General features: G+C 36.8%; 2 protein-coding genes and 1 pseudogene across 2 annotated transcripts in view; 1 reads left to right on the forward strand and 2 right to left on the reverse strand.

Moving 5' to 3' along the window:
* Positions 1-2,219: 2,219 nt before the first annotated feature.
* The window catches only part of LOC149217077 (protein SWOLLEN 1-like), a 229,741-nt gene continuing 208,427 nt past the window's right edge, over positions 2,220-23,533 (reverse strand). The window contains exon 2 of the mRNA XM_089391308.1: positions 2,220-2,499. Within this exon, the coding sequence (XP_089247434.1) occupies positions 2,284-2,499 (216 nt within the window). The 3' untranslated portion in view covers positions 2,220-2,283. The remainder of the gene's footprint in view (positions 2,500-23,533) is intronic.
* Positions 2,711-3,259, reverse strand: LOC149217078 (protein AGENET DOMAIN (AGD)-CONTAINING P1-like). Its single transcript, XM_089391309.1, has one exon. The coding sequence runs from the start codon at positions 3,207-3,209 to the stop codon at positions 2,823-2,825; it is 387 nt and encodes a 128-aa protein (XP_089247435.1). The 5' UTR covers positions 3,210-3,259; the 3' UTR covers positions 2,711-2,822.
* On the forward strand, positions 6,428-21,629 carry LOC149217079 (signal peptide peptidase-like 1; annotated as a pseudogene).

The raw sequence follows: 23,533 nt of genomic DNA on the forward strand, positions 1-23,533 counted from the left end.
ATAAATTAAATGGCACTAATAGACATCTATCTATAATAAGCATCAAAACACATTACTTCACAATACATCTCATATTTTGTAAGTTTTATTATTTATAAAAATCTTCACAAAATATGGAACAAGCTTCTTATTCATGGATATTTACCCCATTTTATCATGGAGATTAGAATCTTTAAATAGACTTTGCTACCATACCATTAGCCAATACCATGGTTTATCAATACTACATGTCCAAAAAAACCACGACTCACTTTGTATGACACTTGTGCATATGCCATTACTTTTAATTAATTAGATTAATTAAAAAAAATTACATGAACAAGTATCATATAAAGTGAGTTATAGTTTTTTGAAAATGTTGTATTGATAAGCCATGGTATAAACCCATAGTATTGTAATAAATTAATAATCTCCATGGTAAAATAGGGTAAATCTCTATAGTTAAGAATTTTGTTCCATTATTTTTTAGGTAATGGGAGTCCAAAGATGACTAGTAGCTACAACCCAAGAGCATTTAAGCCATCAAAATCACCCAAAATCACACTCTGCATGGGCCACAACAATCCTTTAGCATGACTAGATTTTTGTCCATAGAGTTTCACCACTAAATGCCTTAACATAACATCCTATCACCCTCTATTTTTAGCCCCATAGGCTTGTTCCACTTTGTAAAACGTATATATGTTTAACATATAGGTTACTTTTTTATAATTATCAATAATAACAATTTAAAATAAAATTATATTTTTGTTAATTTTTATGATGGTTATATTTGAAAAACTTGAAATGTGTCATGAAACAACTGTCTTTAATTTTTATTATGAATTAATGTTTATCAATAATTAATTTTATTATATATTTGACTTTTAATTAATTTATAAATTTTTTATGAAATATTTAAATATTAAATCAAATATTTGATAATTATATATAAAATAAATAAATAAATAAATATATTGCAATTTTCCTATTAGACAAGGACAATGAAGTGACTAAAAGCAAAACTCTTTTACATAAATCACATCATAGTAATGAAAAAAAAAAATCACATCCATGACTTAGGGTCTACATGTTTCAACCTACTCACAATGAAATGACTAATTTTATGTGGTTTAAATTGCATTTGTCAAAATAAAAAATTTAATTAATACCAAACTATCCTCCTAGTTGAGCGGGATGCTTATTATACAACCCAACATGAAAAGATGTGTAACTCTGTCCATTCGTGTCTCCCCTTTAAGATAAAAATAAAGCAAATTAAAAAAATAAAAACATCAATTATGTATAATATATTTAGCATTCAAAAATACAATTTAAATAATAAAAAATAACATATTATTGTTTACATTTTAAAGAAATTTACACTTAGAGAAATTTAATACCTCTAAACTCATATTAAATTTATATTTAAAATAATTTTATACTTATTATAAAAATCTTTAAACAAATATTTCCCATTTATCTCTCTTTTACCGCGCTCCGCTATTACAAACCATCACAATATGCTTGCACTTCGAGGATGGACGAATCCATGGTTTCACCATTTCCTCCTCTCAAATTGGTAGTTTATATGGGATTATTAAAGAATTGGGCTTGCCATCGGAGATAACCTTCTCGAAGAAGCATTCGAGCATACCCGCGCATTCGACGGACACGTCCAAGGTAGACTGCCCTACAGAAGCCTTCATGGAGATATTGTCCGTCAGTAAAGCAAACGCCCCAGCCGCTGCCTGGAACGCATTAGAAGCCTGCTTGAGCCCGTTGGCAGTGGTTCGATCCGCGGAAAGGGCGATCTGGCTTTGAATTGCAGCCAAATTGAAGACCACGGCGGCTTTCTCCAAGTGGATGTTCTGCTGCGCGGCCTTCTTGTTCTGTTTGAAGGCGTCGTACCAAGTGAAGGTCACAGTGTGCACATGTTCCTTCTCACTGGAGATGGGGAACCTCGATTCCATGACGCATAGGGCCTTGTAGTAATTCTGCAAGAGATCGCGACGGGATTCCAGCGAGTCTGAGGCCTTCTCCACATCGTTGCGCATCTGTTTCACAGTTTCGAGGTCGTCTTCCATGTTCTGCGCCTCACGCTCGGAGTAGTGGATGACGATGTACTGCCTCAGGGGCCTGTACAGATCAATCGAAACCGTTTTTTTCTCGTGGATCGCCAACATCACGTTCACCGCCATCGTTGGTGCGGCCATTGGAAGAGTAGGACCAGACCCACAGATCGAGTCCCTTCTCTTGACAGCTGCAGGTGCCCTCCATCCATGACTCTTGAATTTCCGAGCCTTATTGCACAATTTCTCGCACATACATTGTGCCGCTCACAATTACCTTCAACCTTTTCGTTTGACCAGAAGCTCTTCCACCGAGACAAGCTGCTTTGCACTTAACAGCCTCCCTCTTTTTCTTTCCGACGCCTTTTCCACCTGAAATCCGAGGACTTTCCTTCGAGTTGTCCACGCTCAAGGACTGGATCACTTGTTCAATGAATGGGCTTCTATCCTGGACAGAGTTGAATATACATTGCTCAGAATCAATCACAGTACAATTGAACCCTTACTCCAATAGAATCTTAAATTAAAAAAAAAAAACTCAAAATCAAACTTAATTAATACAGGATAACACCAAAAATATATCCAACATTATATATATATACCAAACAACATTATATATATACCAAATATACCAAAAAGATTCAACGGCCTATAAACCTCTTATAAATTATTAAACCCCCAAAAGCCCCCATTAAATATAAAACCCAAAAAAGCCCCATTAAAGGGCCTCAGACATATATATTTTAAGAATCGAACCTGGGGCGCCAAGATTCATTCTCCTCGGAGCCATTCTTGAGTTGGGCGTAACTCTGAATGGGGATATGCCTTGAGAGTGCAAGTGTCAGGGAAATAGACAACCCAAAGATCCTCTTCCGCTCCCTCACAAGGTTTGACAATGACGCCACGCCACCAGCAGTCAGTGTCATAAGCTTCAACTGCATCCCCAACTGAGCAATGGAGAGGCAGCTCAATGTGGGGTGGAATGGGTCTGACTTCACTGTGCAGCCATACCTCCTCCACCAATGGCTTTCCCTTGTCTGTCACAAACTTATCATACCAGATCTTGCAACGCCGGCCACCTGTGGTGAAAGTGAGGATAACTCCCTCAAACCAAGCCCCACCATAACCCTCTTCACTGCTGCACACCTCAACCATCATTCCTTTACTCAACCCCTTATTTCTTAGTCGCCCACATGCAGAATCTGACTGGTAACGGAAAAAACCAGTGCCGCCACATGGCTGATTTTATGTTGCCATCTGTTCTTCAAGAAAATCGCTTCCCAAAGAGCTTTGAACAAAACCGGAATCTGGTCCATCTGCGGCGTCCCCGCTGTTAGAAGACGCGTAATTTTCCGTCGTGTAGGACTCCGCCGGTGATCCAGTGCAGAAGGAAGGCGAGCCGCTGAATTCCGCCAACAGAGGTTCCCCGATCTGATGGAGGGCGTTCATTTCTGCAATGCGGAAACCAACCTTATCCCCATACAGACTGAGGTCTGTGCAAGGCCTTTTATTGACTCCAGTAAACGCAAAGGTCAACCTACGCGGCAGATTCTTGCAACGCTGGCCACCTGTGGTGAAAGTGATGATAAATCCCTCAAACCAAGCCCCACCATAACCCTCTTCACTGCTGCACACCTCAACCCTCATTCCTTTACTCAACCCCTTAGTTCTTACTCGCCCACTTGCAGAATCTGACTGGTAACGGAAAAAACCAGTGCCGCCACATGGCTGATTTTTTTGCTGCCGTCTCTTCTTCTTCAAGAAAATCGCTTCCCAGAGAGCTTTGGACACAACCGGAATCTGGTCCATCCGCGGCGTCCCCGCTGTTAGAAGACGCGTAATGTTCCGTCGTGCAGGACTCCGTCGGCGATCCAGTGCAGAAGGAAGGAGAGCCGCCGGATTTCGCCAACAGAGGTTCCCCGATCTGATGGAGGGCGTTCATTTCTGCAATGCGGAAACCAACCTTATCCCCATATAGACTGAGGTCTGTGCAAGGCCTTTTATTGACTCCAGTAAACGCAAAGGTCAACCTGCGCGGCAGATTCTTGCAACGCCGGCCACCTGTGGTGAAAGTGACGATAACTCCCTCAAACCAAGCCCCACCATAACCCTCTTCACTGCTGCACACCTCAACCCTCATTCCTTTACTCAACCCCTTAGTTCTTACTCGCCCACTTGCAGAATCTGACTGGTAACGGAAAAAACCAGTGCCGCCACATGGCTAATTTTCTGTTGCCGTCTCTTCTTCTTCAAGAAAATCGATTCCCAGAGAGCTTTAGACACAACCGGAATCTGGTCCATCTGCGGCGTCCCCTCTGTTAGAAGACGCGTAATTTTCCGTCGTGCAGGACTCCGCCGGCGATCCAGTGCAGAAGGAAGGCGAGCCGCCGGATTCCGCCAACAGAGGTTCCCCGATCTGATGGAGGGCGTTCATTTCTGTAATGCGGAAACCAACCTTATCCCCATACAGACTGAGGTCTGTGCAAGGCCTTTTATTGACTCCAGTAAACGCAAAGGTCAACCTGCTTGGCAGATTCTTGCAACGCCGACCACCTGTGGTGAAAGTGACGATAACTCCCTCAAACCAAGCCCCACCATAACCCTCTTCACTGCTGCACACCTCAACCCTCATTCCTTTACTCAACCCCTTAGTTCTTACTCGCCCACTTGCAGAATCTGACTGGTAACGGAAAAAACCAGTGCCGCCACATGGCTGATTTTCTGCTGCCGTCTCTTCTTCTTCAAGAAAATCGCTTCCCAGAGAGCTTTGGACACAACCGGAATCTGGTCCATCTGCTGCGTCCCCGCTGTTAGAAGACGCGTAATTTTCCGTCGTGCAGGACTCCGCCGGCGATCCAGTGCAGAAGGAAGGCGAGCCACCGGATTCCGCCAACAGAGGTTCCCCGATCTGATGGAGGGCGTTCATTTCTGCAATGCGGAAACCAAGCTTATCCCCACACAGACTGAGGTCTGTGCAAGGTCTTTTATTGACTCCAGTAAACGCAAAGGTCAACCTGCGCGGCAGATACTTTGAAGGTCAGTAGGAAGCAACAGGGTAAATATTACGATGTCCAGTAGGAGACAACGTGGCAAATGTTCGGAAGCTGAATAGGAAACAGGAGGGCCTGATTTTTAGGCCGATAGGCCTTCCTATGCATCAACACAGTCGTCTAAACACTTTCGATTTCCTGTTGACATCTGGCATGGTTTCCTACCAGTTTTGTCCGTTTGCGAAAATTAAATAACTGTGATCCACATAACCCTTATTAGATGGCGCCGCATGTTTCCGGAACCTACACCTACTTCAGCGCTGAGTAATTAAGATATGAAACCGAATATACGGATGACGTGGTGGGTAAAAATTCTCAATGCGCGTGGGTCAGATTATTCTGCTGATTCTTGGCCAGGAAGTTACCTGTTTTTTCTGAAGATTACCTCCCATTCGAATGCTTTTCTCAGTTACAGAGTCCCAAGCCGGCGTATGGGAAATAATAGCTATTTACGACTCCCTCTGTATCTTTCCTATTTTAACTATCCGGGAATCAAATTTCTATAAAACATTCTGATCGACTTTTAAAGGAAGGACCTATAAAGCCGTGAATCCTTCCGCCAAGATTGGAAATAGTTTAAAAGTATGAATCCCGAAATATAAAGCTGCGGGATCTCCTCATATTTTGTGTTTGTGCTTTAATGTTTTTGCATCTTAAACTTGAGCACGTTAAAATCCTCCGTTAAATCCTCACTGTTTAGCCCTTAAACATTAAGTCTCCCTCTTTCTATTAAATGTTTAAGCTCAGATCAAGTTCCACTCTACTTGCCAGAGTAATAGTTTTTAAAATTTAGGAACGATCCTCAGAATCTGTAATTTTCTGCCATCTATACACCTTCTATTTAGAAAAATGGAAATTAGGCGAACTTTTATTTATTTTAACTTTTTAATACTCTCAACTATTGAGCTACCAGAAATCTGTTCAAAGCTTTTGGTTCTATTTTGAGCAGACCTGCTTGTCCTATTTTAAAACGACAAAGCAGAAATATAAATTGTTGGGGGATATGCATAGAAGAAGTTCACTGTGCCAGAAAGCAAGAATTTCAGCTTTTGGTGATGTTTTGGTGAAAATTATACGCAAAAATCCCTTAGGTTGGGGGCTGGTGTTGTTCCCGATTGGACCTCCTTGACCTTTATTTCGAAACCTAGAAATCCATTCGGGTGTTTTATTTATTTATTTGTTATTATTATCTAGTCAAGTTGATATCTTTGAACAATTTGGTTATGTCTCCATGACTTTGGCATTCTCTATACCGGAAACAGGAATTTGAGATTATATGTAATTCTAGGTGTAAAGTTGTCATATGAACTGCAACTTGTATCCCATATGGAGCCTTTATGGAAGCTTGCATACCTTCTAGAGCCTGCATCGCTTGCGCTTATTGTTACCGCTGTTCTTGTGGTGTTTGCATCGGCTCAGTGAGCGCTTAATTATGAGAAAGAGATGGAAAGGAACCGCGATTTTTCAGATCTTCAATCACTTTGGACAGTTCTCAGGCACTCATGATTCCTATCGCGAGCTCGTGCAGTCTGCTTTTGATGTTCTATCTATTTGCTTCAATGTCACATCTTGTGACAACTTTTACTGCAGTAGATTCGACATCTTCCCTTATGTTTTTTACATAAATTCTAAGCTTGGGTCGGTCAATCTCATGGTTACTCGATGCTGCTTCCGGCCGTTCACTAGGATGCAGGGAATTTTGGTGTTGGTGAGCTCAACTTTAGTGATTGCCTGGCTTGTATCCGGACACTGGATATTAAACAACCTTTTGGGCATTTCTATATGTATTGCATTTGTTAGCCATGTTCGGTTGCCAAATATCAAAATCTGCTCGCTGCTTCTCGTCTGTTTATTTGTGTACGACATTTTCTGGGTGTTCTTTTTAGAGCGATTTTTTGGAGCCAATGTAATGGTTTCAGTTGCCACACAACAGGCTTCAAATCCAGTTCACACAGTTGCAAACACACTTAGTCTTCCGGGTTTGCAATCAATAACCAAGAAGTTGGAGCTTCTTGTTAAACTTGTCTTCCCAAGAAATTTGCTAGGTGGTATGGTGCCTGGAAATACTACAATAGAATTTATGATGTTGGGCCTTGGTAACATGGTTTGTATTTTTTTCTCAATCTGATGGAACTCTTTGGAATCCTTCATACGTCAATGCCTAAGATATAGTTTTATGGTCAGAATTCGGTATGATTGGTGTCTGTTTTGACTCTTCTAGTGTTTAAGTATTATTGGGCTTTTTCTTAGCTACTGCAACTGTGACAAGACTGATTTTTTTTTTCACCACCTCCGTCATGAATTTTTCCTTATAAGATGTTGGAATTTTGTTTGGGATATGTTTGGTCAGTGGTCACTCGTTTTTTGTATTATTCACATAGTTTCAAAACAGGAACGGGGAACCGGCCCCGTCCAGTCCACCTATCAAACTGGTTATTGAATCAGAACCGAAAAAAGTGGACATGTCAGATTTCAATGAACCAGAAAGGTATACATGAAATATGAAATATTTTTTTTTATGAAAACAATTATTTTTAAGATTTAAAACCACGATTCCAAATTATTACTTGAAATATTTTTTTGATGAAAATAATTATTTTTAAGATTTAAAACCAAGATTCCAAATTCTTAGAGACAAAATATGCAAAATTTGCTTATCTATATGCCATGTAAGGGTGAACATATCAAAATGGCACTATGTGCAATACATATGAGCAGCAAAATACATTATCAATGAGGCTCTAAATGGCCTCTAGAGTCCAAAAACAATGCTATGAACTATTGGGCCACTGGCCTACTACAAGTCTACATATGAGTGATCAAGATAATAATTCACATCCATGAAAGAGGCGCACATAGGAAAATTCGGCACAGTGTGGCACCACAATAAACATTAATTGGTGTTGCTGATGCCATGCCCCATCATGCATATATGATTAGCTGCTCATTGTCAATTACATCTATATGTAATAGAATGCTCTATCATGCATATATGATTAGCTTCTCATTGTCAATTACATCTATATGTAATAGAATGCTCTTATTGTACATATGTTTATAAGCCAAAGAATACTTTCATTGTATATATGTTTAGTTATTACCTACCAAACATGTCTCTATGTGTAGACCATATGTAGAATTTCAAGAAATACATTGCAAAGCATGTGACTGTCTTATGTAATAACATGGGCTTCTGCAATGACATTTATAGAGTAGTTAATTGTTTGTTTTTAAATTAAAATACATTTACATGAAATTCTCAAATTCTCTTCTTTTTTGGTTCAAGCATGTCAGCATTTTTAAATACATGTGAATGAATCTGGACCCCAATAAACACATGTTGAATCAGAAAGTCTTGTGGTTTTCTTTATGTTATTCTATGTTTACACGCTGCTCTGTTCTCTTTTTTGCTTCCAGTATAAAGGACTTACATTCCCAGTCTGTTTTGTTTCCTATATCTTTTACTCTATTTCAGAGTTAATAAGCTGTACTATATCAATAGCAGTCCTATATCTTTTACTCTATTTCAGAGTTAATAAGCTGTACAATATCAATAGCAGTCTAGAAGGTGGCCCAACCTTTTATAAAAATTCAACAATTTCAACTTCATAAGTCTATCGGCCTCTCTTTGTACTTTTGAGACAATTGCTAATAATATTAATTTTGAGAAAATAATATCGTCGAGCCGGATCACTGAGGACGTTTACGTCATTGTGGGCCCCATTGCTTACATCATCGTTTACGTATTCATAATTTCGAGGAAGCTATATAATATATTTTAATTAAAAAGTAAATGATCGACCACAAATTAATTTCGAGGAAGTGATATACAATAATTTAACTAAAAGGAAATAATCAACGATAAATTCATACTCATTTTCCAGACCGTGTAATAATTATTTTGGATACATTTCTCATTCCATTTTGCCACAAATATTTATTAAAAGGGACATGTCTAAGCTGTCAAATATGTATGATTTAGATGTTTTTGAGATTATTTTAGGAGGTTGAATATATTTATATAAATAAAAATACATTTTGAAAAATATCTATCACAGTTCCATTCACAATTATTGTGGTAAAATATCTTATATATATATATATATATATATATATATATATATATTTCATGTGAGTAGGAACCTATATAATAATTGAGTTGCGGTTAATTTAGAGTTAGCCATATCTTTTTTATTGGAAAAGTTTCATAATAATATATTTTTTAAGTATAAAAATATTTATGATGGATTGAGTGATTATTAATTTTATAAATATGTTTATTTTGGAATAAAATTTCTAGAAATTTAATTTAATTAACACAAGTATGTTGCAGATGATATGGATTTTTAGTAATGGTGGACAGAAGATTGAAATTGATCTTAAAAATAATTATACTCTTTTCATTTTTCAATTTAATTAAAAAATGTTCATGTCCATAGGTGTTGGATATTAGGTTTTTTTTCTATTTTTTTATTCTTTTATTTTATAATAATAATAAATTATAACTCATGCTCATTAGTGTTGGATTATGTTTTTTTGTTATTTTTTTAAAATGTATATATATTTTATTTTTTATAATAATAATAATAAATAAAGTTAAAATTTACTTCTTTTTTATTTATGAGTTTTTGTAAATTTTGATAATGTGAGATGTATCATGAGGTAAGTATCTTGATATTTATAAACATTTACCAACTATTTAATTTATATATAATTGGGGGAACATATTTTATTTTAAATGTGTTTTTCTAAAAAAAAAAAAATTCTCTACCTCATCTTTATTTATTCAAAATTTACCCTGATCGAGGTGCATGGTGGTGGACGGAAGTGCCTGCGCGAAGTAATGAAGAGTACAAGTCATTTATGTACCACCACCCCCCACACGCTCAAAGCGATGGGTGCGGTGGCCCTTGGCATGAATACATGCAAGGGTGGTGGGAAAGGTGGTAGAAATGGTAGGAGGGAGGTGGGATCTGTTGTATCTCTAAGATGATAATGGTCAGCTATCATGCCAGGGCATCTAAGATATTTGTTTTGGGGGGTTTTGTTTTAATTTTGGAGGACCAATATATGAAACAGATATAAAACAGTCATACCTAACCCTTTGAATAATATTAATATTTAAACAAACGGCTGTTATTAAAATCCATACAGTGATATGGCTTGTTTAGTGATGAGTAGAAACTGAAAGATGATATGACTATTACAAGTTTCAAATACAAAATTAAATACTCATAAGTAATAAAACCTTCAAACAATGTTAAGAAAGTTTAACAGAATATGCCTAAGATTACAAAAGATGCTAATGATTTTATGATTTAGAGGGAATTAGTTAAACAAACAGTTTATATAATTCATTCTCTTTAAAGGTGATCACTTCATAAGCTTATAGGAGTAAATCGAAACACAATTATTCCTACCTATTTATCTTAGTAAAACTTAAGAAGATGAAGAAAGAGAAAAAACGAATGAAAACTGGAAAACTTACAGGGAACACAAAACTGTATGAATCAAAACTCAGAATCCTTTGCCTTTGTATTAATGATTCAGTAAAAAGTCAAATACATTTAATGCTTACAAATGTTTCTTTCAAGGGTGCAACCCTTAATAACTCATGGAAAAGAGTTATTTATACAATCTTAGAACTGAGAAAATATCTTAAACTAGTTTACAAAAATAGATAAATACAAAATCTGGAATATAAACTGATAGTCGATATGTCACTATTTTGGTGTTGAGCTGTTGATGACTATTGCTGGAAAAACTGAGAACTATTGAACTAGTGATGACGTTTCCTGAAAATATTGAATGTTGTTTGATCACCCTTTTAGTCAAGTAAATCAGTTAACTATTCCCAACGTTTCTTATCTGGGATAGATAATTTAGTTACCCTTCTATAAACTTCATCCATCTTTGTCTATTTAGTAAAAGTAGGTTTTACTCGAAATATATGACTGATTTCATTTAGAATGAAAAAGGAATCTCTGAGTGCATTCAGCACAACCCTTGGCGTTCCTGCACCTCTTATGTTCGAAACTGAAGTTGAATTGGTACCCACCTCTGTAAGCTTTGGAACATAATATTCAATGGGAATTAATTTGTGATTTATCACAAGCATAGAAGGCAAACCCTTGCTGGTCAAGGATTCTAACCTACTAAAAAATCTTTGAACTATGACATTAACATTGTTGCATTTTTCCTCCAACTGAAGAATGAGGTTTTTCTTTGTGATGATTTTCTTCACTTCAAGTATGGTTGTTGTCCTGTCATTTATACCTAATTCTTCAAGCTCATAGCTGTCTTTAGAATTCAAAAACTTGATTACCTCAGTGGCAACTTATGGCATGTCCTCAATTTCCTTGGAGATAGTTTCAATAGCTTCCTAAGTTTTCTCCAACAAGTCTTTTTGATCAAAGATTATCTTGATATAGGGCTAGATATCCTTGACTGATTCAGTAATTTCTTCCCATAGAATCTCCTTTGCCAAACCTAGTTTGTTTCCAAGGTAAGATTCTTTGATTTCCTTCTGCAAAACTTCAATTTGACTTTTTGTCCTCTGCAACTCGGCTACATGTGAACTGTCTGCAACTGCCTTCATATGTTTTAATTCCTTCAGTTCATCCTGCAACTTCTTAATTTATACTGTCTGAATCGATAGATTTTGAACAACTTCTGCAAGTTGTTCAACTCCTTCTGTTGTACCTATAATTGGTGTTGTACCTAAAGTAGAAACTCTAGTTATAGAGACTGTTGAAAGAGGAACTACATCCATTGGAATTTGAGTCCACTTCACAGCTTCCTCTTTCTCTTTGACTAATTTTTCCATTTGCTCCTCCATCTGTTTTATTTGCATATTTTGTTCCATGATGAGCTTCATCATGTCAGATTTCTGAGTCTCGGTTCCTTCAATCTCCTTGGTCATTGGATCCTCGGAAGCTGGCAATTTGAGCTACTTCCTTAATGTTGAGAGCTCAACATTTTTCTTCTTGACAATTTCTTCTGCAGCATTTATATTTAAGGGATCATATCCCATCTTCAGCACCAGATCTTCCAAGGATTTGATCTTGGTGTCCTTTGTCAGTGAGGAAACTTTTTCCAACTTGAGTTGTGACTATGTATTGGCCAAGGTGACCTGCAATTTTGACAAACTCATGGGAGTATGAGTTAAAGGGGAAGAAATCATCTGGCCAGTCTGTTTGTGCATCTCAATTTGGTCAATTGGATGTACATCTTTTACATTAAACTCAAATGAGGATTGCTTGTGATAATGTGCAGGAGTCTTGGGTTGTGGAATTTGAGCTTGTAAGAAAGCCATTTGCATCTTACCCTTCTAAGAGTCAAAGATTGAAATATGTATAGCTTGAGAATTGAAAAAGTGTTTCTAGAATTGAGTATAAGTGTTTAGCTTCAATTCCTAATTCTTCTTCTTAATTTAACTAAAAACATGGAAGATATCATCTTCTTTGTCCTTTTGACTGGTTCCACTGATCTGAATCATCTGTTGTTCCTGAGAAGTAGTTGAATGAGTGGGGTACTGTATAGACTATCCACTAGACTATGTAAAAAGTAAAGTCTCCCCAAGTCCATCAAATGTTGTTTTCTGTGGCTCATTTGTTGCACTAACCTTCATAGAGATCCTAGGTCTCTTCTTTCTAAGCACAATTCTAAAGCCCTAGCTTGATGCTTCAAGTGTAGGGGATGACTGTTCTTCCCTTCCTCGCTTGCCTGTCTTTTACTGTGCAAGTGGAGTTTGTACATTTGAAGTAGAGACTGCTTGTTCTTCTACTTCTTGAAGGGTGTTCTCCTCCCATTCTAACTGATTTTTGTACTGCTCTATTTCAGCCCTGGCTCGATGGTGGTATGCAGTGAATTTATTTTCAACCTTGAGTTTTGAAATTACTCCCATTGGGTCATAAGACCAAGTGAAGCTAAGACCAAACTTCATTTCCTTCAATAACTTGTCTGCGTCTTCTCTCGCTGCTCTAGTGTTGCAGATGAAAGGACCAACCTGAGCCTTTAGCTTGAATTTTGATTTATTCTTTGCAACTACAAAATGTACTTCATCTGCATTTAACCTCTTCCTAATATATTCCAATTAAAAGATTCTGATAACGAGGAACTTAGGAAGTTTGTAGGGTGGAAGCTCACAACCATAGACTCTGATTTCTGTATAGTTTTGGTAAAGATACCAATCTCCTGTGGTGGCTTGATCAACTAGCTGCAATACTTTGACAATTTCCTCACTGATTCTTGGCACTGGTGCGCTGCTCATAAGACTAATAGCTGGATGAATAAACAATTCTATGAAATGTTTATATGTAAATTCTTCCTTCTCCTTCATTCCCATTGAAGTCCAAAAGATCATTGATTACTGGTTGCCTTCCTCATCTAGCTTCTGTAAGGTGAATGGAAATTTGTCTACCTGAAAATATATAAAAAGGTATACAAGCACTGAAGCATACTTGAATACTTCTTTAGTGTTAAACTAGACTAATTGTTCATGTATGGCTTCAGCTAGGAATTGACTGAATTTATAAATAACAGTGGGTTTGGAATCGGCATAAAGGATAGACAAGAAACCTAAGATGGATTCATTAACATATTGATCAGAATTATAACCAAGCAGATAAGACAAAATGGTGGTGATTTGTGTGGTTCTTTCTGGAAACATGGATGAATCATAAGGGGGGTTTATTTTACACAAAGGGCTATCTACAGCTAGGAAAAGTTCAAGAGTTTGAGATCTTTTAGTAAAATCTAGCTTTTGATAGGCTTCTATCACGCTTTCATGAGAAAAAGGATGGGTTGGTGCCATAGTTGGGGCCTGCAACATCTTTTCAATGGACTCAAAATTGATGAAACATAGGATTTCTCACGTGGGTGAAATGATTTCTCTTTGATTGGGATCCTAGGATTCATGGCATTTCTTGAAAAATTCAGGTGCTCTGTGTATCTAAGGGAAAATGTAATGAGGAAGGTGGGAGTCCCAAAGCCCTATTTCATCTGTCTGATCAACTAATTGATCTTCCATCCAACAATAAATTTCATATAAATCAAATTGAGAGGAAGACTCAATGATTTTACAATCTTTGTCGACCAGGGGAGTATGATGGAAGTCAACTTGTGGATAAATGAGAGGATTTGGGATTTCGACAATTTCTTTTCCCTTAGGAGGCATCTTTTTCAGTGAATTATAGGTTGAAAGTGACAGGAATGGAAGAAATCGGTCTAAAACACAGTGATAACAGAAAAATAGTATAACTGAAAGTAGATAAGTGAACTTGGTTGTCGGCTTGGTTCTGAACATAATGACAAATTCGGTTGAATGATGAGTCTGTCATTTAGGCTGCATGCACGAAATCTCCAATGATGAATTGAGTTTCAAAAATATACTATGTAATGGTTTTCATGAAGGAACAAGGTTTATAATGAACAAAAATGGAGCGGGGTTGTTTAACGAACGGATAAATCCTTATTAATTATCTAACGAGACTGATAAACGGGTGTATGGGGCATAAATTCATGGGAGTTGTGAATTAAATGAATAACGGTTAAGCGACAACTGATTGGACGGAGGAAGTGACATGGAGTGGACATGGATAGTGACGTAGGAGTGGTGGTAAATGGTCAAATGTAAACCGCGTTTAGGAGCGAGTTAGAGTGGTAAGTGGTTTCGGAATTTTAACTCCCGAAAGACTAGGATGGGGGAAAAATAGTTTGGAGGGTGGTTTCCAAAACTGCCCATTTCGGACCCACCCCCGGCTAAGAAAGTTCGGACGGAAATTGAGGGCCGAGGAGCGATGTGGACCATCGGATTTCGGGCGAGTGTGCGGGATGTAAGATAAGATGAATGGGATTTAACAACGGAGGCAAAAAGTGATGGTGGGGTCAAGATTTATGGCGGATGTGACAATTGTGGGTTGTGGACGAATGAATGGATGAAGTTAGAATATTTGCATAATTACATTGATAATTAGGATTTATGGTTAATTAAAACCCATACCATATGCACATCTTTGCAATGTTATAACTTAGGATAAAATCCTTTCATGCTCCAATTGTATTCCATTTGTCTACCTACCCTTATCTTTCCTAACATTTTCTCACTTAGTTCTCCGAGTGCATTTAAACTAGCAACTCAATAGTTTCATTTTAATGACTAATCTACTTCTATCCCTTATTTCGTGTATCGGCTTAGATTAAATTGTTAAGCCAATTTTAATTGCTACCTATTGACAAACAATTTAAATCAAATCTAATCATGACTAAACTGTACAATTGGATTGTATGAACTAGTGTGGCATTTAAACAATCTGCACACAACCTTTATTTGCAAAAATAAAATTGACTAAGAGTAGTGGCATTTGGATTTGCAACGCTTTCAGAATTTATCATTTTTCTTTTATTTGTAGCCTAACATTTTATTTTTGCCTTCATTTTTTTAGGGCATCTATTCTAAAATTTTATTTGATATGGGATCATTCATCAAAATATCCCTAACATTTTTTTGATTCAATATTCTTTTTGTCCATATCCTAACTTAAAAAAAAATTGAAATATATTTTCATTTTTTTACTAATTGATACTAACTTACAAAAACTCACACTGACAGTTTGAAAAATAAAATAAACCGGGATTTTTACAATGGTAGTAGTGAAATCTACTTCAACTTCTCAATACTAAATATAATGTTTGAGAAACCTTCCATTAACAGGATAAGTGGAATACACACCCTCAAGTTTTTGTAGCACAAAAGTATTGTTTCCCTTTACTTCAACAAAGCTAAAGGTCCAAACCATAGGTTTCCAAACTTGCCATTTTTTCCCTTTCCTTCTCTACTAGAATCTCATCTTAGAACTAGATCACCCTCCTTGAAGTCCCTTTCCCTTGCTCTTTTGTCAAACAGGCTCTTCATATTATTCTGATACTTTTTCAATTTGTATTTAACTTCATCTATGTTTTCATTTAGTTCAATAATTTGGTTTATTCTCCTTGAAAAATCATCAGGTTCATTAGTTGAATCTTGCAGGAATTTTAAAACAGGGAAGGCAAAGTTGGTAGAGAAGATTGCATCTTTCCCATAGACAAACTGAAAAGGAGATTTTCCAGTAGATCCCTTTGGAGTAATTCTGTTTGCCCATACTACATAAATTAGATGAGAGTCCCAGCTCTTTTTATGATCTGCTAAAGTTTTTTTGATTACCTTTATCAGACTTTTATTTGATGATTCTGCAAGAGCATTACCTTGAGCATAATATGGAATTGAATGATGTAACATAATTTGATATTTCTGGAAAAATTGAATCATTTTAACACTGAAAAAGGGTGTGGCATTGTTAGTAACAATCTGGGTTGGGCAACCAAATCTAGACAAAATATTTTCTTCAATGAATTTGATTACTACTGAATGAGTAGCATTTCTTACTAGAATTGCTTCCACCCATTTGGTAAAGTAGTTTGTTGCAGTGAGGATCCATCTATGTTGATTTCTTGAAGCAGGATGAATTTCTCCAATAAAATCTAGTCCCCATTGGAGAAAAGGTGCTCAAATTGTTGTTGGGATCAGTGGAAGAGCTGCTAGATTTTGCTTACTAGCAAACATCAGACAAGGGACACAACTTCTGACCTTTGCTCGTACCTGTAAGAACAATGTGGGCCAATAAAATCTTGCCCTTAATACCTTATATGTTGTTGCTCTCCAAGCATAATTTCCTCCACAAAATCCTGTATGAAACTGATCAATTAAGATGAGACAAGCGGATAAGAAATGGAATTTGGCTTATGGAGGAAGGAGTGAGAATAGTAGACAGGGAAGGCGACGACAACAATGACATCAATCTTGGAGCAGAAATGAGTATGTATCTTGGTTCTTTGCCTCCTTTGCAATGTCGACATGGTTTGATTCTTGCTGGGGGGAGAGGGAGATAACTCAGAAGGGGAATTGGGAGAAACACAAAGGGAGATGGAGGAGGCGTCGAGTACCTCTAGTCTGGCTATGCATCTTTGTTTTGAGCCTACCGGGATTCAACCTTACCTGTGGTTGTGTGGAACTTCATTTGGGTGGCAATGGAAACCTGGGTTATACATACTGTGGGATGAGTGAGGTTGAATGTTGGGGTCGGGTAGGTAGAAATCGACATCAGAGGTTGAGGATGGCAAAGAGAAGCTAGTATGTTGGGTAGGAGGCTGGACCAGTGGCCGCAAAAATGGTAATCTATGGGGAATTGAGAGTAATTACTGTGCTAAGAGACTAGATAAGACCCCTGACGGGGATGTCGGGCATGATGAGGGTAGTGGAATGTTTATGGCTCACTGGGAAAAGGGGAATGGAGTTGGGTTGAGGTTTAACTCAATTGCATGGCCTTGGCTGGGGTTTGTTAACCACACTGAGTACGCAAGACAATGGGGAGGGAGGGGTGAAAAGCTAGAAGGGATAGGGAGTCTGGACCCTACTCAAGATTGGCTCTTGGCCCATTTTGCCCCTGGTACTGCTAGAAAAATGGAAAAAAGCAATGAATAAGGAGAATGATAGCATTGGAAATTATAGCCATGACAGTAACCATGGATATAATATGTTACTGTGCTTGTGGTTAACAATTATTTCCTGTGAACAAGATTCGAACAGTGGTGATATTGCTCGGCCAATGAGAGGACAGGAATGTGGGAGACGGGACCGGGAGCCTGGAAAGGCTAAGGACCCGAGCACATCAAAATCCCACAGAGGAAGGAATCGATGGAGCACCTCATCAGTGAAGTAGCTACAACATACCGAGAGGGAACAGATGAAGGCATTTAGAATCTGCTAGAAAAGTGGGAGGAGGAAATCAAGCAAGGCAGTGAGACAGAGGAGGAGACGGAGAATTGCAGGACACTAGTCCCTGACCCTGGGAATACCAAAGGAAGGATAACCCAAATTAAGCAGACATTATACCTCTACTGGCTTATGAAAAGCCTGATGGGTAAGGCCATGGAACAAATGTTAGGCCCCGGTGGGGATGGGAGTCTCTCTCTAAGGGATGCCAAGCTACAAACAAGATTTGTAGATAATTCAGTTTTAACTCCACAAACATGACAGTAGATTGGACAGAATTGAAAGACATATTCCATGCATCCGGGAACTGTCTGAGATGCTTGGAGCAACTGTAAAGGATTCGACACTTGTGGAATTGGCATTGGAGGAGTAGGAGGGCTAGTCAATTTACCATGTTTACTTTTGTTATATATGCAACTAGTATTTACTTTTCGTCATGCATGTATAAGGATATATATATAATGGTCATGAAACAGAGACATATATATCTTGGCTAGAAAGATTGAAACTTTATTGTTTTTGGATGGCTTACAACGAGGATAGTTGGCCAACAGACTTGGTTTCCCATTGGGCAAGTTGAGGCCACCTAGCCAACCTATGTGGTGTAAACTTGCTGATTATAAATAGAAAATGAAAGGTCCTACCAAGCTTAACAAAAAAAATTATTTATTCAAAATTTGTCCTTGATAGATAACTCCATAATAATCATAATAGTTTTTAAAAATCTCTAAGCTAAAGAACATATACATCAACTAATTGATTAATAATTCCTTGGACCTAGCAGATAAGGTTTAAATTTGTATACTTTTGTCGCGTCCTCCACTCAAATATTAGGGACTAGCTAATATGAATTATTAATGAGTCACAACACTTGGGCAATTGGAAGTGATGAAAATTCAATATCATAAACATGTGAGAATAATGGAGCAATTCAAACCTGGCATACACTTACTCTAGTGCCTTATCTGTTCAATATTTTTAATTTTATTTTTTAAATATCTTAACGAAAAAGTTCGAATTTGTATACTATTATTGCATCCTCCAGTCAAATAATAGGAACTATTAATGAATCACAACACTTTGGGCAGTTAGAAGTTATAAATACATAATCATGTGAGAGTAATGGGGCAATTCAAATCTGGCACACTCATGTGAGAGTAATGGGGTACTTCAAACCTAGCATACACTTACTCTAGTGCCTTATCTGTTCAATATTTTTAATTTTATTTTTTAAATATCTTAGCAAAAAAATTTGAATTTTTATACTATTATTGCATTCTCCACTCAAATAATAAGAACTATTAATGAATCACAACACTTTGGGCAATTAGAAGTATGAATACACAAGCATGTGAGAGTAATGGAGCGTTTCAAATCTGGCACACTCTTAGTCTAGTGTCATATCTTTATAATGTTATACCAAATCACCCTTCCTCATAAATTACATGTTTATTTATGTATTTCTCGCACATTTACCCAATATATGTCCCCACTTGTGGTCATAACGTAGTGCCCTCCTTTGAAAGCCTTTGTATTCAAAGAATTGTAGTTAAGAGTGTTACATGTGATGAAGCCAAATAATGGGATATCCTTATATTACTATATTGCTCTTGCTAGTGACCATGATTCATCCTTCCAAACTTAGCTTCTCTTGGTTTTAATCAATTATGGTTGGTTTTTGCATAATTTTCCTTCCATTGAATCCATGTATTATTGTTGTGACTTCTACAATTCATAGTAAATATTGGTATGAGATAACATTATTTTGAATTATGGTTTGATGATGCCCTAATCCATGAATATTGATGAGTTATCTTTCACCTCCATAATATTGATATTGACCTTCTTGACTTCCTTAATACTGTTGATATCAATATAATTTTTTGAAATTTTTCTTAGTAATGATATACCAATAAGGTTCAAATTTCAAGTATTTCCTTCTCTTTGCATAACCAATCCATTTAAATAATTTTCAGAGACAATGGTCTCCTTTATCCTTTTTTCGTAGTCATTAATGATTGTAGCCTCAAAGATAATATCATCATATTTGACATGAACATCCTTTGAATGGAATTCAATTTCTTCAAGAATCCTTTTTGTACTTTCTTGAATCTTGTCTACATTCTCCTTTTGAAGTTTGAACGTGATCTCATCTACCAAATTGTAACTTCCTTCTTTGATTTTGTTGTGCATTTCTAATTGTACATGGTCTCTCTAGGGATCCTTTAATCTTCTTGTGGATTTCCTCTTCACACCTTTCGGTAGTATCATCCTTTTAGACACCCCATCAACTATAAACATTGAGACACCCCACATCACCCTAATACTTACAATATATTGACTTTATTTTTGAGTTCTAAAGCCTCTTTATGAATGAACATGACAAGGTATTGGTCAATAATATGAAGTCCCTATGACTTCCATTCCTCATTAATTATTCATGAATGGGTCCCACGGCTAAAGACATTGATCAAGGAGGAAAACAATTCCTCAAAATTAAGCAAAAACACACTTTTTTATTGGAGAAATGGAATTTTGATTTACTCATCTAACCTACCAATGATTTTTTGACAGCTTGTATTTTAATTTATCAATCTCAAATATGCACTATCATTAGAGTAAACATATTTTAAAAATCTATTTTAAAAAAATTAGCATTCAAAATTACTTTAATGATGATGATCTATTATTTCAAAATTATACCAGTCATAAAAAATTTCTTTGATTATTTGCAAAATGTCTTCTTTGTTTGTAATAAAATTACATATATATGAAATTGTTAGAGAAAAATAATTTAAAAAAAAATTGTTAATTATATATATGTAGTCAATTTAAGGTTATGTATAGTTGATCAGGTGCTTAGTGTTTAGCTCAAAAATAAAAGTTCTCATATTGGCTCGAAACCTATATGACCGCGCCCGTCTCATCAAGACAATCACAATGCAATTCATTTCACTAAAAATCGAGTTTGGATGAAGGAGAAAAGGACTATTGTTTGTTTTCCTAAACAACTAAAAAAATTGCAGAACATGGAAGAATGATGACATGGCAATACAGTCAGAATGATGGGAATGTTCTTCAGTTTTTGCCCAATGAGGTTGTGACTAGTGTCACTTCATGATTCACCAGTTTAGTTGTGTGAAGGTGAAATTGCCCAATGTCCTCTAAGGTGGAATTATGAGTTCATGGTGAATATTATGTGGAAATTGTTTATATATATATATATATATATATATATATATATATATATATATATATATATATATATATATATATATATATATATATATCTATACCTATATATATATATATATCTATACCTATATATATATATATATATATATATATATCAATATATCTATATATATAAACCTTATATAAATCCACATATAAATATTTGAATGACACATTTTAAATGTTTTATGGTATGGTTAAAGTCCAAAGGCACTGAAATATTGAGGCGCAAAGTTATATGGTGGCAAAACATATGAAGGGACGCGCAGAGGGTGGGTCGAACTTGTGACCTCCCCCTCCCAACTTTGTTACATTACCAATGGACCAAGTGGCGGGTTTGTTAAACATTGGCCATGATATTTTATTTATTCCTACAGTGATGTTGACGATAGAGCAGAGGGAGCCAGCCCCGCGGGCCAGCTCCCTCACCATATGACCACACAAGATACCCATGGGTTAACGCTAACGGATAAGCGCGCTTAGAGCACCACTAATCCAGCTTAACTTAATTAATCTATTTTCTTAAGATGGGGTCAATTTTGGAGGCGCACCCATTTTGGCGGAATTGCCAATTTTGGTAGTGCTAACTGGAGTCTTCTCCAGTTTTAGTGGGGTTTCCTAGGGAAACATTGAATGAAGCATATCTTGAGCAATTTTCGACCAAATTGAGCTAAAAAAGAGGTGTTCTTGGCTAATTTGAACCTTCTGAACACATTGGTGCAAGTATCAGGAACCATAAATCTTTGTAAACAACATTTTTTCCATATTGAGCTTATACAGAGGCCCAAGCCATGGAAGCTAGACCAAGAAGATGTATCCCAAGAAGGGTGAACTCCTTTATCAAAACACCATGTTAATGTGTCTCTTTGATGGTTTGTTGCACTGTACATGTTTGTTGTTCAGTATTTGTTTCTGAAGCTATTTTTCTCATGAATGACTTTTAAATCTTAAGGAAATTTACTTGATTGTATGCACAAATATATAATGAAACCTCAACACAAGAAGTAATAAACATACACATATTTATAAATATATAATTGTTATTAGAACAACAAAACTAATCATACAAAAACAGATCAAGTTGGTATCAAAGGAAAGGTTGAATTGCTAGATTTCTTGAGTTTGTGCAATTAGGGTTTTAATGGTTGCAAAATTGTGATGCTTACAAGGTTAAAATTGCAAAGAGGAGAAGGGAATCTATTACTCGAAACTCCTGAGGTAATGCCGAGAAGAAGGAGAACCACAAGGCCACAATCTCCACCACCCAAAGTTATAATTCTAGTTGCACTTGAAACTCCTCAAGTTTTGTCTTCAACTGAGATTGAAGAGTTACAAGCAATACCAATTATGTATGGAGAAAGATAGCCTAAAGGTCCCTCTTCAGAAGAGGAAGGATTCAATAAATATTTTTATACTTTGATTGAGATGGTTAAAGTCCTCTATGAAGAGAGGAACACTAGAATGGTTGGATATAGTTCTAAACCTCCACATGGAGAAGGAAGCTCAAAGGACAAATAAGATGAGAAGAAGGATTCCAAAGGTAATGGTGGAAAGCCACCTCCATCTCCACCATCCTCATCATCTCCATCATCTCACATAACATCATCTTCCACTACCACCACTGGAAATTTCCATATTCATTCCAAAACACCAAAAGGAAAGACTCCATTATTGAAATTGGACCTAAAATTCGAACTTCCCATGTACAATGGAGAGGTGAATGTAGAAAAGTTGGAAAATTGGATTCAATAGTTGGATCTCTCATGACCATGTGCCAGTCCTCATCAAAAGCCCTTATCATTGAGACCTTTTCAAAATTAAATTTCCAATGGGTTCTGAAAACTTCGATCTCTGATATTCTCCATAGCACTTGGGTGCTCTGCCCTTTCTATGCCCTTGGTCCTATGAGTCCTCATGACCAAATTCCACTTAACATCGGATCCCCTTCATTAGATCGACACATTTGATAAAAAATAAAAATAAAAAATTAACAGGGGTTACAAAAACTCCATCCTCCGAAAAACTAACATCCGAAATGAAATCATACTAACATTAGCATTTCCACGTGGCGCCCCCTGTGTGGTGACATGTGTCACCCTGGTTTTCCCTATTAGGTCCTCGAAAATGCCGAAACTGATTGCCACATGTCCACCGAATAGCCACGTTATGCTGACGTCATCTACCATGTCTGTTCACCGAGGCCAATCACCTGCTGCCATGTGTCTCCCTTGAGGAGAGAGAAAGGGTCCTTGGGGTCCTTGGTTTTGCGATGATTTCCTTTGTATTTCCTCTACTCTTTGCTACCTCGTCACTTCTAAAGAGATCCAATTTCTAAGGAGTTACAAAACTTGGATATTCTGATACCACTCTACTCACAGGTCTTCTCC

Source organism: Pinus tabuliformis, chromosome 1_1 (assembly GCF_031772625.1).
Source record: "Pinus tabuliformis cultivar Carrire ecotype Pingquan chromosome 1_1, CPIR1, whole genome shotgun sequence".
Lineage (NCBI taxonomy): Eukaryota > Viridiplantae > Streptophyta > Pinopsida > Pinales > Pinaceae > Pinus > Pinus tabuliformis.